Raw genomic sequence first — 14,874 nt, 5'->3', positions numbered from 1 at the left:
AAGGAGTGAGAGACAAATTTAAGAGCCAGGGACAAAATGTCCTTAGATTGTTTGTGTCCTTAGACTGTTAAATGGGACACAATAATAGTTGTCCACAGCAAAGGGTTGTCAAAACGGTGACAGCCAACTGTGTGTGATAGTCAACTCTCTATAATGCCATACAACCCTCAGGGATCCAAAGTTTATCACTAAAGGCTTTGAGAGGTGTTTTATAACAAATCCATTTTGATAGTGCAAAAGAATGGAATAGAGTTCAAGTAAATCCAAAAACATTTGGGGCAATAAGGCATTTCACATGAGAGTGGAAAGGATGAATTAGTCAAAATGGTGTTATCACATCGCTTTTGGATCTGTTTGCATAAAAGAAAAAATTTGCATCCCTATATCATAAAATAACATATACAGATGAAATAGATTTGAACATAAAATAAAAATATAGGAGAAAATAATGGAAAATAGTTTTGAACTCTTGAGGTGATGAAGCAAGACATTTTTTAAAAGCAAGACACTAAAGTCAGTAAGTAGAAGGGACTGGCATATTTGGAGGGAAAAAATTATAAAACTTGTGACATATAAGAAAACAAACTTGAGAGACGACAGAAAACTAGAACTATACTTCCAACCTATATTGGGCAAAGGCTTAATATCTATAATATATAAAAAGATCTTCAATAATAAACTAATGCTGAACAACCCTTTTTTTTTTTTTTTTTTTGGAGACAGGGTCTTACTCTGTCACCCAGACTGGAGGGCAACGGTGCGATCTCGGTTCACTGCCACCTCCGCCTCCCAGGCCCAAGCAATTCTCCTGCCTCAGCCTCCCAAGCAACTGGGATTCAGGTGCACACCACTACCGCCCAGCTAATTTTTGTTTTCAGTAGAGACAGGGTTTCACCATGTTGGCCAGGCTGGTCTTGAACTCCTGACCTCAAATGATCCACCCACCTCAGCCTCCCAAAGTGCTGGGATTACAGGTGTGAGCTACAGCGGCCGACGAACACAATTTTTTTTTTAAAAAAAGCACGAGTATTACTGGAAAATTCAGAGAAGAACTAAAGGGGATCAATAAACATGTGAAAATACGTTAAATCTTCACACTTAACAAAGAAGTGCAAATGAGTTCTTTTTAACTATATGACAGAGGCCGGGCGCGGTGGCTCAAGCCTGTAATCCCAGCACTTTGGGGGGCCGAGACGGGCGGATCACAAGGTCAGGAGATCGAGACCAGCCTGGCTAACACGGTGAAACCCCATCTCTACTAAAAAAATACAAAAAAACTAGCTGGGCGAGGTGGCGGATGCCTGTAGTCCCAGCTACTCGGGAGGCTGAGGCAGGAGAATGGCGCGAACCCGGGAGGCGGAGCTTGCAGTGAGCTGAGATCCGGCCACTGCACTCCGGCCTGGGTGACACAGTGAGACTCCGTCTCAAAAAAAAAAAAAAAAAAAAAAAAAAAAAAAAAAAAAAAAAAAAAAAACTATATGACAGAAACAACGGGAAATGTTTATAACACCTAGTGTGGCAAGCAGATGAAGAACAGGTCCTCATCTCGATGTTAAAGGAAACTTAACCTCACTGTGGTCATCTAGGACTTCAGGACTTCCCTCTTCACTGGCTCTTTTTTTTTTTTTTTTTTTTTTTTTTTTTGAGACGGAGTCTGGCTCTGTCGCCCAGGCTGGAGTGCAGTGGCCGGATCTCAGCTCACTGCAAGCTCCGCCTCCCGAGTTCATGCCATTCTCCTGCCTCAGCCTCCCGAGTAGCTGGGACTACAGGCGCCCGCCACCTCGCCCGGCTAGTTTTTTTGTAGTTTTAGTAGAGACGGGGTTTCACCGTGTTAGCCAGGATGGTCTCGATCTTCTGACCTCGTGATCCGCCCGTCTCGGCCTCCCAAAGTGCTGGGATTACAGGCTTGAGCCACCGCGCCCGGCCACTGGCTCTTCACATCTTTAAAAAAGTGAAAAGCAAAAACCACATCTCCAGTCTAATAATAACCATAATTGTGTTTTTAACGTGTAGACACTGTGACCAATGATTCAATTCTAATTCTAATAACTTAGGCACAGAAATGCTCCAACAAGTGAACAAAGACATATACTAGGAGTCAATGTGGCATGCTTATTATAGGAAGAGGGAGAAAATGCAAGAAACTTAACATTTTATCAATAAGTGATTAAAATAAATTCAAGCACATTGATACAATGGAATAACTTTTAAAAATAAGCTGGAATGACACATTTCTATTACATATATGTGTACTTATTTTTGTTTACATATGTATTTAATATAAAAATATATATAAACAGAAGGATATAGAGCAGAGTGGATATTTCTAGTGAATTATATATTATATATACATATATCTGTACTGTTTAAATGTTTTTACAGAGGGAAAATGTTTTAATTTGAAAAAATACAGACTTTTTCAATAAAACCTTTTTTGACTTATCTCAGAATTTCACAAATTATTTAACACGGTATACTTTTACTGACAGTACACTTATTTAACATCCTGCAGAAAATAAAGTGTTGCAATCAACTATTTAGTTACTACTCTATGCTAGGAATAAATGTTTATTGATAGATCCATTCAGAAACTCTTTTGCCACTATCAAACATTTTTTATTAGACCAACAAACCTTCAATGTGGAGTCCAAAGCAGACTTGGGTGCCTCCCTCTGCTGCATACCAGGCAAAGGGTTCCACATTAGCCAGTACTCTGGATTTGTGGTCACAGTACTGTTCCAGAAAGACATAAACATGGAATTAAATAACTCGGACCACAAAGATGTAATTTCTTCAGGAGACACCTAGAAATAAAGGAATAATTAGGTGAGAGAGAATATTTGAGAAAGACTCCATAAATCAAGTTATCAGGTCCTCTTTCTTCTAAGACCCATCTAAAACTATCATAAGTTTAAAGGTAATAATCCACATTTTCTGTTTCTCTGCCACCCCAGTCATCTTGGTCAAGGAATGTGACATGTTTACAGTTTTATTTAAAGCTGTACTAATGAAATTCTATTAACCAGAGTGTACCAGTATTCACATTCAATTTATTAGGGAGGAAGAGTAGAAAATACTCTCACAATATATTTTTGAGCAATTGGGAAATTTTAAGAAGCAAATATTTTCATCTCAGTTAAATGGAAACCAAATGAATACTCCTGTGATAAGAGTTGTAATACACCCTCATAATTACTACGAAAGAATATTTAAAATTCTTCCCTTTAAGAGGCAATTCAAAAAAACCTGAGGTTTCCAACATGGAATTTTGAGAATAAATAAAATGTTGTGCAACCAGTTTGTCACAGAAAATCTAATCAACTCATAGTGTAAAGGAGGCTTATGTCTCGTTGTGATTTTTACCTTCTGATGATGCAGCAAGGACCACAGAACTCGAAGCTCTTGAGGTGCAACTGGTGTGTGATAAAGACAAAATGAGATGAGATGACTTATCTCCTCATTAATCTGGGGTTGTTGATTTTTGCTGCATCTGTTCCAAAAATAAAGAGGGAGAGGGTGGGGTATGGACTATGAATGAACTACTGGAAAGCTGTTACATTAGGGAAAGTGTAACATAAAACTTACAGTACATTTACCTAAAAATGAACAACTCTACTGATAAAATTCCCAGTGACTTTTAAAGTAGAATCAAAACTAGCAAAGAACCTTCAATAAATTTTGGCTTTCCAAAATGGCAAATCACTTCCCTCTGCTTCAGCAACCATCCCCATCAAGTCTGTGGTTTGTTTATGGGTATAGGATACACAGAATAATCAAGAAAAAAAGTTCCCGCATGGTTTACCTTCTGAGACAAGCTTGTGCCATAAAATCAGCTGTCACTTTGTACTGCCAAAGCATAGCCAGGTACTCCATTGCAGGCCACAATTGAACACTCCTGGTGAGGTGGATTACAGAGGTCAAGTCTGGATGGGACAGGGAGGAAGCTTCACCATGCTTTTTCTCCAGAAAACCAAGTGAGAGTCCTTTGGCTTTCAGTTCTAAACAGTGAGCATGCACAAAATTCTTCAACTCATCTGGACAAAGAGACAAATGTTGTATTACAGCACAGTGGTCAAGAGTACAGCCTCTAGATTCTCAACAACCTGCTAGCTGACTGCAAGCTTAACTTCAGCTAACCAGAGTTAAGTTCCTTAACCTGAGCTTTGAGATTCTCATCTGTGAAATGGTATTAATACCCACATGATTCTACTGATGGAATTAAAAATATATGTGAAGTTTAGCCCTATGCCTGATACTTATTTAAAGGTATATATACTTTACCCCTCACATTACCCAGAAAAGAAAAATCTAAGGTAAAACTTATTAGCTACCAGCAAGAGGATATTTTCAGAGCATCTGTCAGCTAGCCAAGTGCTAGAATATTTTACCTAGGTTGACATCTTCCAAAATATTAGCTCTGAGGATCAATCCCCAGGCTTGCAGGAGACTTTTCTTTAATGTCCATTGAGAAGCAACCACTTGGAGACGATTAAGGTCTTCCTGCCAACCACTCTCCCCAAGGGCAGGCATCTGCTCCCTGATGGCAAGGACTTTGTTAAGGACCTTCAGTTGTGAAAAACACTCCACCACCAGCTTGTCCTGAAACAACAAAACCCACAAGAGCATACTATAGAACACAAATGTGGTTTTCTTTAGTAGCCTATACAGGTCTCAGAATAAACTTATGATATATTCTTAATGTTTCCAGAAAACAAAGGACTTGTTTATTCCTGTTGCTGTCAAGAGATTTTACAGTAGTAATAAAGTTAACTGTCTACCCAGCCTTAAGGGTCTCAGGAATAAGTAAGATGATAATATGTAGCAAATTACTAAACAGGATTCATGGGATAGAGCCTGCCCTCTTGTTATCTGCAGGTTCCGCATCAATTCAACCAATCGTGGGTCGAAAATATTCAGGGGGAGGCGGGGTGCGGTGGTTCACGTCTGTAATCCCAGCACTCTGGGAGGCCAAGGTGCACAGATCACGAGGTCAGGAGATCGAGACCATCCTGACTACCATCTTGACTAACACGGTGAAACCCCATCTCTACTAAAAAAAAAATACAAAAAATTAGCCAGTCGTGGTGGCGGGCGCCTGTGGTCCCAGCTACTCGGAAGGCTGAGGCAGGAGAGTGGCGTGAACCTGGGAGGCGGAGCTTGCAGTGAGCCGAGATCGCACCACTGCACTACAGCCTGGGCAGCAGAGCGAGACTATGTCTCAAAAAAAAAAAAAAAAAAAATTAAGGGGGAAAAATGGATGGTTGCGTCTGTACTGAACACGTAAGGACTTTTTTATCTTGTCATTATTACCTAAGCAATCCAGTATAATCACTATTTATACAGCATTTACATTGTATGAGGTACTGTAATTCAGAGATAATATAAAGTGTACATAAGTTATATACACACGCAATGCCATTTTATATAAGAGTCTTGGGCTTTCCTGGATGTCTGTATCCAAGGAGAATCCTGGAACCAATCACCCCCAGATGCCAAGGGAAAACTGTAAGAGTTATGCTTTGAAGACAAGGATTAATCTTATACAGGGTCAGTTCCCAAGTTCCAGAAGGACTTCAGAAGTAGTAGTCAATTTCTTTTTATTTACTAAATGCTTCCAGGTGTACCTTAAAAGGAAACGGTCGTCCCAGGAACTTCTGCAACTTCTTTACACCAGCGAAGCCACCAGTCTGGCTCCCCAAACAATTCTGAATATGTTCTGAGACAGTCTGAACTTCTTTGTAGTATCTAAAGGAGAACAAGGGCAGAGGGGAAATAAAGAAAGGGGGAAACGCTAGACAGTAAGAGAAGCCATTAATAATATTTTCCTTCTTTTTTTTTAATTGTACATTTACCAATATGCCAAGGGAATAAACCAAAATAAAGCAAGAAGCAGCAGTTTTGGTTCCAAATCTTATCCTTAACATCATCTGTAATTATTGACATTATCACTCTAAATATGAATCTTACTTGTCTTCATAATTCATCAGAAGTTGGGGGATCTGGTGGACCAGATGTTTTAAAACCCAGTGCCAATGGAGTGCAAGAAGGGCCAGACCTGGGGCATCTACTTTTACTGTGTCGGCTACAGTCCAAAACCGGTCCCGCCACCGCAGAGAACCTAAGATCTAAAAACAAAGTCTCTTAGATAAGATGGCATGAGGAAAGACTAAAAAAAGAAAATACAAAAACAAAGTGAACCGAGACTGCTCAGCAGCATCTCCTGGGAAAAGACACACAACATAGACTATAATTGCTAATCAATGCTCAACTTGCATACACGAAAAGTCTAAGACTGGACTGGAATATATGTAGGAACATTAAGGCAGACAGAGGAGGCTAAAATATTTTCTCTTAGTATTTATGCTTAGTTATAGCATAAGTTATTAGACAAAATGGAATTGTTGGGTCAAAGTGTAGGTCATTTTACAAGAAACTACTAACTGTATTCCAAAGCAGCTGTACCATTTTGTACGCTGATCAGAAGTGCAGAAGAGTTTCAGTTGTTCCATTTCTTTGCCAATATTTGCTGTTAATGATTTTAACTTTAGTTTTAATTTTAATTATATTCTGGTGGATGGTACACCTCACTGTGGTTTCAAGTTACATTTCTTTGATAACTGATGACATCGCAATTTTTAAACTTCTTACTGGTCATTCATATAACTTCCGAGAAGATACTCTATTCAGATGTCTTGCTCATTTTAAAAACTGGCTTGTGGCCGGGCGCGGTGGCTCAAGCCTGTAATCCCAGCACTTTGGGAGGCCGAGACAGGCGGATCATGAGGTCAGGAGATCGAGACCATCCTGGCTAACACGGTGAAACCCCGTCTCTACTAAAAAATACAAAACAACTAGCAGGGCGAGGTGGCGGGCGCCTGTAGTCCCAGCTACTCGGGAGGTTGAGGCAGGAGAATGGGGTAAACCCGGGAGGCGGAGCTTGCAGTGACTGAGATCCAGCCACTGCACTCCAGCCTGGGTGAGAGAGCGAGACTCCGTCTCCAAAAAAAAAAAAAAAAAAAAAAAAAACTGGGTTGTATTATAGCTAGTTTATGGAATTTATGTGTTTGGTTAGCAGTTTTTCCCAGTATATTCATTTCCTCGCAGTATGGTCATAAAGGTATCTATGAAGAATAGAAGTTCTAAATTTTGATGAAATCAATTTATCATTTTTTTTTTTTTTCATTTAGAAAGAATCCTAAAAAATCTTTGCCTATACTTAGATTGTAAAGATCTTCTTCCATGTTTTCTTTTAGCCGGTTCATAGTGTCAGTTCTATTTTTAAAGGTTTCATCCATGTTGAGGTAACGACATACAATGTGAGGTAGGGGTAAAGGCTTTTTTTTTTTTTTTTTTTTTTGAGACAGCGTCTTGCTCCATTGCCCAGGCTGGAGTGCAGTGGCACAATCTCAGCTCACTGCAACCTCCGCCTCCCAGGTTCAAGTCATTCTCCTGCCTCAGTCACCCACGTAGCTGGGATTACAGGCGCCTGCCACCATACCCAGCTAATTTTTTTGTATTTTTAGTAGAGACGGGGTTTCACCATGTTAGCCAGCCTGGTCTCGAACTCCTGACCTCAGGTGATCCACCCACCTTGGCCTCCCAAAGGACTTGGGATTACAGACATGAGCCGCCATGCCCAACCAGGCTCATTTTACTTTATATGGACATCTAATTCTTCCATCACCGTTTACTGAATAGACCATTTTTTGCCATTAAATTACCTTTGCATATTTAACAAAAAAACAAAACAAAAATAACTGACCATGTGTGTGTGGGGAAGGGGGGTGGGGTCTATCTGTGAATCCTCTATTTTGTTTTATTGGTCTAAATGTCTATCCTTAGACAATACCATATGGTTTTGTTTAATACAGGGTTGCAATGCAAATCAGGTAATATGAGTCTCCCACATGGCTCTTTGAATAATGTAGTTTTACAGTAACATTGTTTCTAGATTAGTGATTTCCTACAGTGGTTCCATGAAGTCAAAACAATTTTCATAACATCATGTTATTTGTCATTTTCACTATGATGACATTTACACTAATGGTACAAAAAAAGAAGGACTGACAGGCAAATTATGACTATCTGACAGACACTGCATTGAAAATCAATGATGTGAATCTGTCACTTCAAGAAAAACAATTGAGAGGCCAGGCGCGGTGGTTCACGCCTGTAATGCTAGCATTTTAGGAGGCTGAGGCAGGCCGATCATCTGAGGTAAGGAGATCCAGACCAGCCTGGTCAACATGGTGAAACCCTATCTCCACTAAAAATACAAAAAATTAGCTGAGCACGGTGGCACAAGCCTGTAATCCCATCTACTCAGGAGGCTGAAGCAGGCGAATCACTTGAAACCAGCAGGCGGAGGTTGCAGTGAGCCAAGATAGCACCACTGCACTCCAGCCTGGGCAAGAGTGAAACTCCGTCTCAAAAAAACGATTGAGAATATATGTTGCCATGATAAAATTTGAGCTTTTAAGCAAAACTTAGCTTTCTGGAAAACTGGCCGGGAACGGTGGATCACGCCTATAATCCAAGCATTTACGGAGGCTGATGCAGGTGGATCACCTGAGGTCAGGAGTTCAAGACCAGCCTGATCAACATGGTGAAGCCCCGTCTTCACTAAAAATACAAAAACTACCCAGATGTGGTGGTGCGTGTCTGTAGTCCCAGCTACTCGGGAGGCTGAGGCAGGAAAATCGCTTGAACCTAGGAGGCAGAGGTGGGCAATGAGCTGAGATCATGCCATTGCATTCCAGCATCGGGGACAGAGCAAGACTCTGTCTCAAAAAAAAAAAAAAAAATCTGGAAACAGTTTGATGACTTCCTGGTAACGGTTTTTCTGATGAGATTTGTGATTTTTCACTAGCATGACTTTTTATTTATTTATATTGAAGAATGAAATGTGCCAACTCAGTGAACAATATTTTCCAAGTTACCAATGCACACGCTATAAACTAATGCAGGGTCAAAGTCCATCCAAGGTGCAAACTAGGCCAATGATTTTTTTTTTTTTTTTTTTTTTTAAAGACGGAGTATTGCTCTGTCCCCCAGGCTGGAGTGCAATGCACGATCTCGAGTCACTGCAACCTCTGCCTCCTGGGTTCAAGCAATTCTCCTGCCTCCCGAGTAGCCGGGACTACAGGTGCCCGCCATCATGCCTGGCTAATTTTTTGTATTTTTAGTAGAAACGGGGTTTCACCATGTTAGCCAGGATGGTCTCGATCTCCTGACCTCATGATTTGCCTGCCTCAGCCTCCCAAAGTCCTGGGGTTACAGGTGTGAGCCACCGCACCTGGCCGTGGCCAGTGAATTTTAACACGAGAAGTTCACTGATTATTTGCTCAGATTCTCCATTGCTAATAACCCTTACAAAACTATTTGTCGTTTTTGGTGTGCCATCAAATAAAAATATTTGAAATTATATGAAATGGTACTAAAATACTCCTCCCCTTTCCAAACTCCTAACTATAGGAGGCCAGTTTTTCTTCATAAACTTTATCCCAAACAACATACCATAAGAATCCATCTTCTCACAAGCCAGACATACCGAGACTTGCAGGAATGTAAAACAGTTCCACGTTTCTCAATTTTTATTTTAGAAATTGCTATTTTTTTATTGAAAATAAGTTATTCATATTAACATGAAATTCTTTGCTACTGTATTTTTAAGCAAATTTATGGGTTTTTAAATATTTTTCAGATTTAGTTCTTAATATGTAAAAACTGACAAATTTAACATCTTTGGGGTTTTTGAGAACCTTTAAGAGTACAGAGGCAGAGATCAAAAAGTTTAAGACTGGCTGCTCTACTTTACTAGACTTACTAGAATAATCTGGATTAAAAACTCCATGTAACCCACATGTAACAATAATGTCTAAGAGGACTTAAGTGGATTAAAAAATAACTGTTACAATCTAACACAGGTGAACAAATAAAAAACTGTAGTAGATCCATGCAATGGAATACTACTCAGCAATAAAGAGGAATGAATGACTGATACATGAAACTACATGGATGCATCTCCAAATCACAATGCTGCGTGAAAGAAGATAAACAAAAACGTATATATACTGCATAATTCCACCTATAGAAAACACAACTGATCCACAGTAACAGAGAGCAGATCAACAGCTACCTGGTTGTGGGTGGGAGCAGGAAAGAAGAAAATACCAAAAGGGAATGAGGAAACTTTTTGGGGTAATGGATATGTTCATCATCTTGACTCTGATAATGGTTTCACAGGTGTATACATGTCAAAACTTACACACTTTAAATACATGCTGTTTATAATATGTAAATTATACCCCAATAGATTTTAAATATGTGTATAGGTATATTTAAAACCGTTAAGAATAAATTTCTTAAATAACATCCGGCATATATCAACACTGAACTTAGTCTTAGCCCTAAGAATCTTTATACCAAGAAACATAAATTTTGTTGTTTAAAATAAAACAAGGTGCAGTTCCTTACCTCATATACAATGGCATCAGACACCATTCCCTGGGAGGACTGTACCCAGAGCAGGACTAGTGCATCACAAAGTTCAAAAAAAGCAGCAAGATTGACCACAATTTCATGGGGCAGAGTGTGATAGCTCTCTGGATCTGAGAGTCAACATAAATGAGAACATTTCATCAGATTTAAAATAATCTCTGGACATTTTCCAAATAAATTGTAATCTACAACTTAAATGTTATTCCCAGTACAAAGGTCAATTTTGAAAGAGCAAAAGCAAATTCTTTGCCTACTACAGGTTGTGTCTCTCTTATCTGAAATGCTTAGAATCAGAAGTCTTTCAGATTTTGAATTTTTTTTTTTTTAATTTTGGAATCTTTGCATATATATAACGAGGTATCTTGGGGATATACATAGTCCAAACTTTCTATTTTACAATTTTTAATAATTTTATGCATGAAACAAAGTTTGGACTGCATTTTGACCATGGCTCATCATATGAGGTCAGGTATAAAATTTTCCATTCGTGGCATCATGTCAGTGCTCAAAAAGTTCCCAATTTTGGAGCATTTCAGATTTCAAATTTTCATATTAGGGATGTTCAATCTGTATTATTAAACTTGGCAAACAAGGCATGTATACCTACAGAGGTAAATAATGTCTCACTGAAAAATGCAGATTATAAAGAAAAAAATGTATATTTTATACAAGTATTTAAGTATAAAATGAAAACTAAGTACATATGTTTAGATGGATAGTTAACATCAATAGATATGAGAAAATATAAATGAAACTATTACTAACACTAGCTGATGTAAAGGTGAACTTTTTCAATTTTTATACTTTAATAGTTCGAATTTTTTCCAACAAGCACAACTATCTTTTCAATTAACAAAAAATAAAGATGGGAGAAATGCTCCCTTCTATAATAAATGCTTATGAACATGCACTTTTTCAGCCGACAGACCTAGTTTTCAAGTGGCTCTGTTACTTGCTGAAGATGTGACCTTGAGCATCTCCATGTCTCCCTGTCCTCACTAATAACATGGGGACGTATATCACAGGTGGCTATAAAAAGTAAATGAGATCAAGGACACATAAAAAGCATTTAGCTAAGCACCTGGCACAAAGTAAGTGCTGAGTAAATGTTAGCCATTACTATTGAGTAAGGGGACATGTTTAAAATCAGGCCAGCAGATTAAAAGAAACCAGTAAACAGCAGCAGCTGCTGAACATGCCTCAACTTCAGCAACATTATGCAATAAGATACTTAATTAGAGAACACAAAAGGTAAATGTTCTTACCTTGATGGAATTCAAAGGACATTCTCAAAACACTATCTCTTAGCTTTTTGCTACCAACAGAAACCAAATTTGCTTCAGTAAAAACTCGTTTTTCCCGATCAAGATATATGATTGTCCTGGAATGAGATTCAAAAAACATAACAAATAGTTACCGGTTAATAACATTTTCAATCATATCCTCTATTTGCTGGAACACTTAGAACATCAGGGTCCTTCATCCTGCCATTCCTCTCCTGCATCTGCAAATCTTGGACTAAAGAGATGGAGTTGAAAGTGGCAACTACTAAGGTTTTGAAAGGAAAGAAAATCGATGGATGGAGAAAGTTGGGTCTAGGCAGACTGCCAGGCCTCGGTCTGCCACGATCTGACAAACTGCACTGTGAACTCTTCAAAGTGGCCATGGCAGAAATGGAGCAGTTGGGGGAGTAGCGGAGTAGGGGCTGGTAGCTTGCAAGGCAACCTCTGAGGTACACACTATATTTGTGGATTCACTTTGAAAATTACGTAAATTCATATGTGAGTGTGTACATAAGTATGGAGGTGTTATTATGTCTCCAACATTTGAGGACAGGAAATGATGTGGACAGAGAGATAGCTGAGGAAGAGACAAGTAAAAACAAGTAGGTGAAAATGGGAGGAGCTGCTAGGAATTAAACAAAACCAGGCTGGGCACAGTGGCTCACACCTATAATCCTGGCACTTTGGGAGAATGAGGCAGAAGACCAGTCTGGGCAACATGGCAAAACCTCGTCTCTACAAAAAAGTACAAAAATTAGCCAGGTGTGGTGGTGGTGTGTACCTGTAGTCCCAGCTACTTGGGAGGCTGAGGTGGGAGGACAGCTTAAGCCCAGGAGGCAGAAGTTGCAGTGATCCAAGATTATGCCACTGCACTCCAGCCTCAGTGACAGAGCTAGACCCTGTCTCAAAAGCAAAACAAAAACAGAAAACAGTAGAAATATGATTATCACACGATAAACGCAATCATGTCCAACACCCCACAACTTCTCAGGTTCACAAAATTTAACACACATAAGCTATTTGACAGATTCTTAGGAAAGGTATAATCTGAGAAGCCAGTGAGGCAAACAGTGCCCAGAGCAGCAGGTTTCACTTACTTGTTTGCAGCTGATTCTAAAAGAGCAAAGAGCTGGTCAGGCTGGTCCGTTTGTGGGTCAAAGTCCATCAAATTTCTAATCATGTCCAGAGCCTGCATATTCCATCGGGGGTCCAGAGGGATCACAAATTCATCTAGTTTAAAAACAGAACAAAACAAAAATCAGAAATATTGGAGTTAAATTCCTTGCCTGGGAAGTTTCAGTTGAGTATTTTTGTTGCTTTACTTTGAGCACATTGAATCCTGATGGGGAAGAGGTTGAACCAGTAAATACCATGAGTTTCATCCCATAATACGAGAACAGCAGGGTTTAACAGCTTTTATGCTCTTTCTTTTCCAAATGCAAAGTATCTGTACGTACTGAAAGTTCATCCCAATGCAGGATATAAAGGTAATCCCTACTAGAACACAACATTCCAACCAATGAATTCACTTCCTGATATCACACTAATCCATGGGCTAAATTACACAGTGGTCACCATTAGCTTAAAAAAAAAAATTACGTACATGGCAGAAAATGAATGAATACACCTATCTGTTTTCATTAAGAAAACAAGGCAATTTTGAGGGGGGCGGAGCAAGATGGCCGAATAGGAACAGCTCCAGTCTCCAACTCCCAGCGCGAGCGACACAGAAGACCGGCGATTTCTGCATTTTCAACTGAGGTACTGGGTTCATCTCACTGGGGAGTGCCAGACGATCGGTGCTGGTCAGCTGCTGCAGCCCGACCAGCTAGAGCTGAAGCAGGGCGAGGCATTGCCTCACCTGGAAAGCGCGAGGGGGAAGGGAATCCCTTTTCCTAGCCAGGGGAACTGAGACACACAACACCTGGAAAATCGGGTAACTCCCACCCCAAAACTGTGCTTTAAGCAAACAGGCACACCAGGAGATCATATCCCACACCTGGCCGGGAGGGTCCCACACCCACGGAGCCTCCCTCATTGCTAGCACAGCAGTCTGTGATCTACCGGCAAGGCAGCAACGAGGCTGGGGGAGGGGCGCCCGCCATTGCTGAGGCTTAAGTAGGTAAACAAAGCTGCTGGGAAGCTCGAACTGGGTGGAGCTCACAGCAGCTCAAGGAAACCTGCCTGTCTCTGTAGACTCCACCTCTGGGGACAGGGCACAGTAAACAATAACAAACGCAGCAGCTCTGCAGACGCAAACGACTCTGTCTGACAGCTTTGAAGAGAGCAGTGGATCTCCCAACACGGAGGTTGAGATCTGAGAAGGGACAGACTCCCTGCTCAAGTGGGTCCCTGACCCCTGAGTAGCCTAACTGGGAGACATCCCCCACTAGGGGCAGTCTGACACCCCACACCTCACAGGGTGGAGTACACCCCTGAGAGGAAGCTTCCAAAGCAAGAATCAGACAGGTACACTCGCTGTTCAGAAATATTCTATCTTCTGCAGCCTCTGCTGCTGATACCCAGGCAAACAGGGTCTGGAGTGGACCTCAAGCAATCTCCTACAGCTACAACCTACAGCTGAGGATCCTGACTGTTAGAAGGAAAGCTATCAAACAGGAAGGACACCTACACCAAAACCCCATCAGTACATCACCATCATCAAAGACCACAGGCAGATAAAACCACAAAGATGGGGAAAAAGCAGGGCAGAAAAGCTGGAAATTCAAAAAATAAGAGCGCATCTCCCCCGGCAAAGGAGCGCAGCTCATCGCCAGCAACGGATCAAAGCTGGACGGAGAATGACTTCGACAAGATGAGAGAAGAAGGCTTCAGTCCATCAAATTTCTCAGAGCTAAAGGAGGAATTACGTACCCAGCGCAAAGAAACTAAAAATCTTGAAAAAAAAAGTGGAAGAATTGATGGCTAGAGTAATTAATGCAGAGAAGCTCACAAACGAAATGAAAGAGACGAAAACCATGGCACGAGAAATACGTGACAAATGCACAAGCTTCAGTAACCGACTCGATCAACTGGAAGAAAGAATGTCAGCGATTGAGGATCAAATGAATGAAATGAAGCGAGAAGAGAA

The 14,874-nt window shown here is 40.4% G+C and overlaps 1 protein-coding gene across 2 annotated transcripts in view; it reads right to left on the bottom strand.

Annotated features, from left to right (window-relative positions):
- The window catches only part of MDN1 (midasin AAA ATPase 1), a 185,073-nt gene that overhangs the window by 55,981 nt on the left and 114,218 nt on the right, over positions 1–14,874 (bottom strand). For both annotated transcript variants that reach the window (XM_073022587.1, XM_038002256.2), the window contains exons 51-59: positions 12,881–13,013; positions 11,766–11,881; positions 10,477–10,610; positions 5,968–6,125; positions 5,625–5,745; positions 4,389–4,599; positions 3,803–4,034; positions 3,364–3,490; positions 2,634–2,804 (exon numbers count right to left, since the gene is read on the bottom strand). In XM_073022587.1, the coding sequence (XP_072878688.1) occupies positions 2,634–2,804; positions 3,364–3,490; positions 3,803–4,034; positions 4,389–4,599; positions 5,625–5,745; positions 5,968–6,125; positions 10,477–10,610; positions 11,766–11,881; positions 12,881–13,013 (1,403 nt within the window). The remainder of the gene's footprint in view (positions 1–2,633; positions 2,805–3,363; positions 3,491–3,802; positions 4,035–4,388; positions 4,600–5,624; positions 5,746–5,967; positions 6,126–10,476; positions 10,611–11,765; positions 11,882–12,880; positions 13,014–14,874) is intronic.

This window comes from Chlorocebus sabaeus, chromosome 13 (assembly GCF_047675955.1).
Source record: "Chlorocebus sabaeus isolate Y175 chromosome 13, mChlSab1.0.hap1, whole genome shotgun sequence".
Classification (NCBI taxonomy): Eukaryota; Metazoa; Chordata; class Mammalia; order Primates; family Cercopithecidae; genus Chlorocebus; species Chlorocebus sabaeus.
Note: the sequence above shows the minus strand (reverse complement) of the source record. Positions and strands in the feature narration are given on the sequence as shown.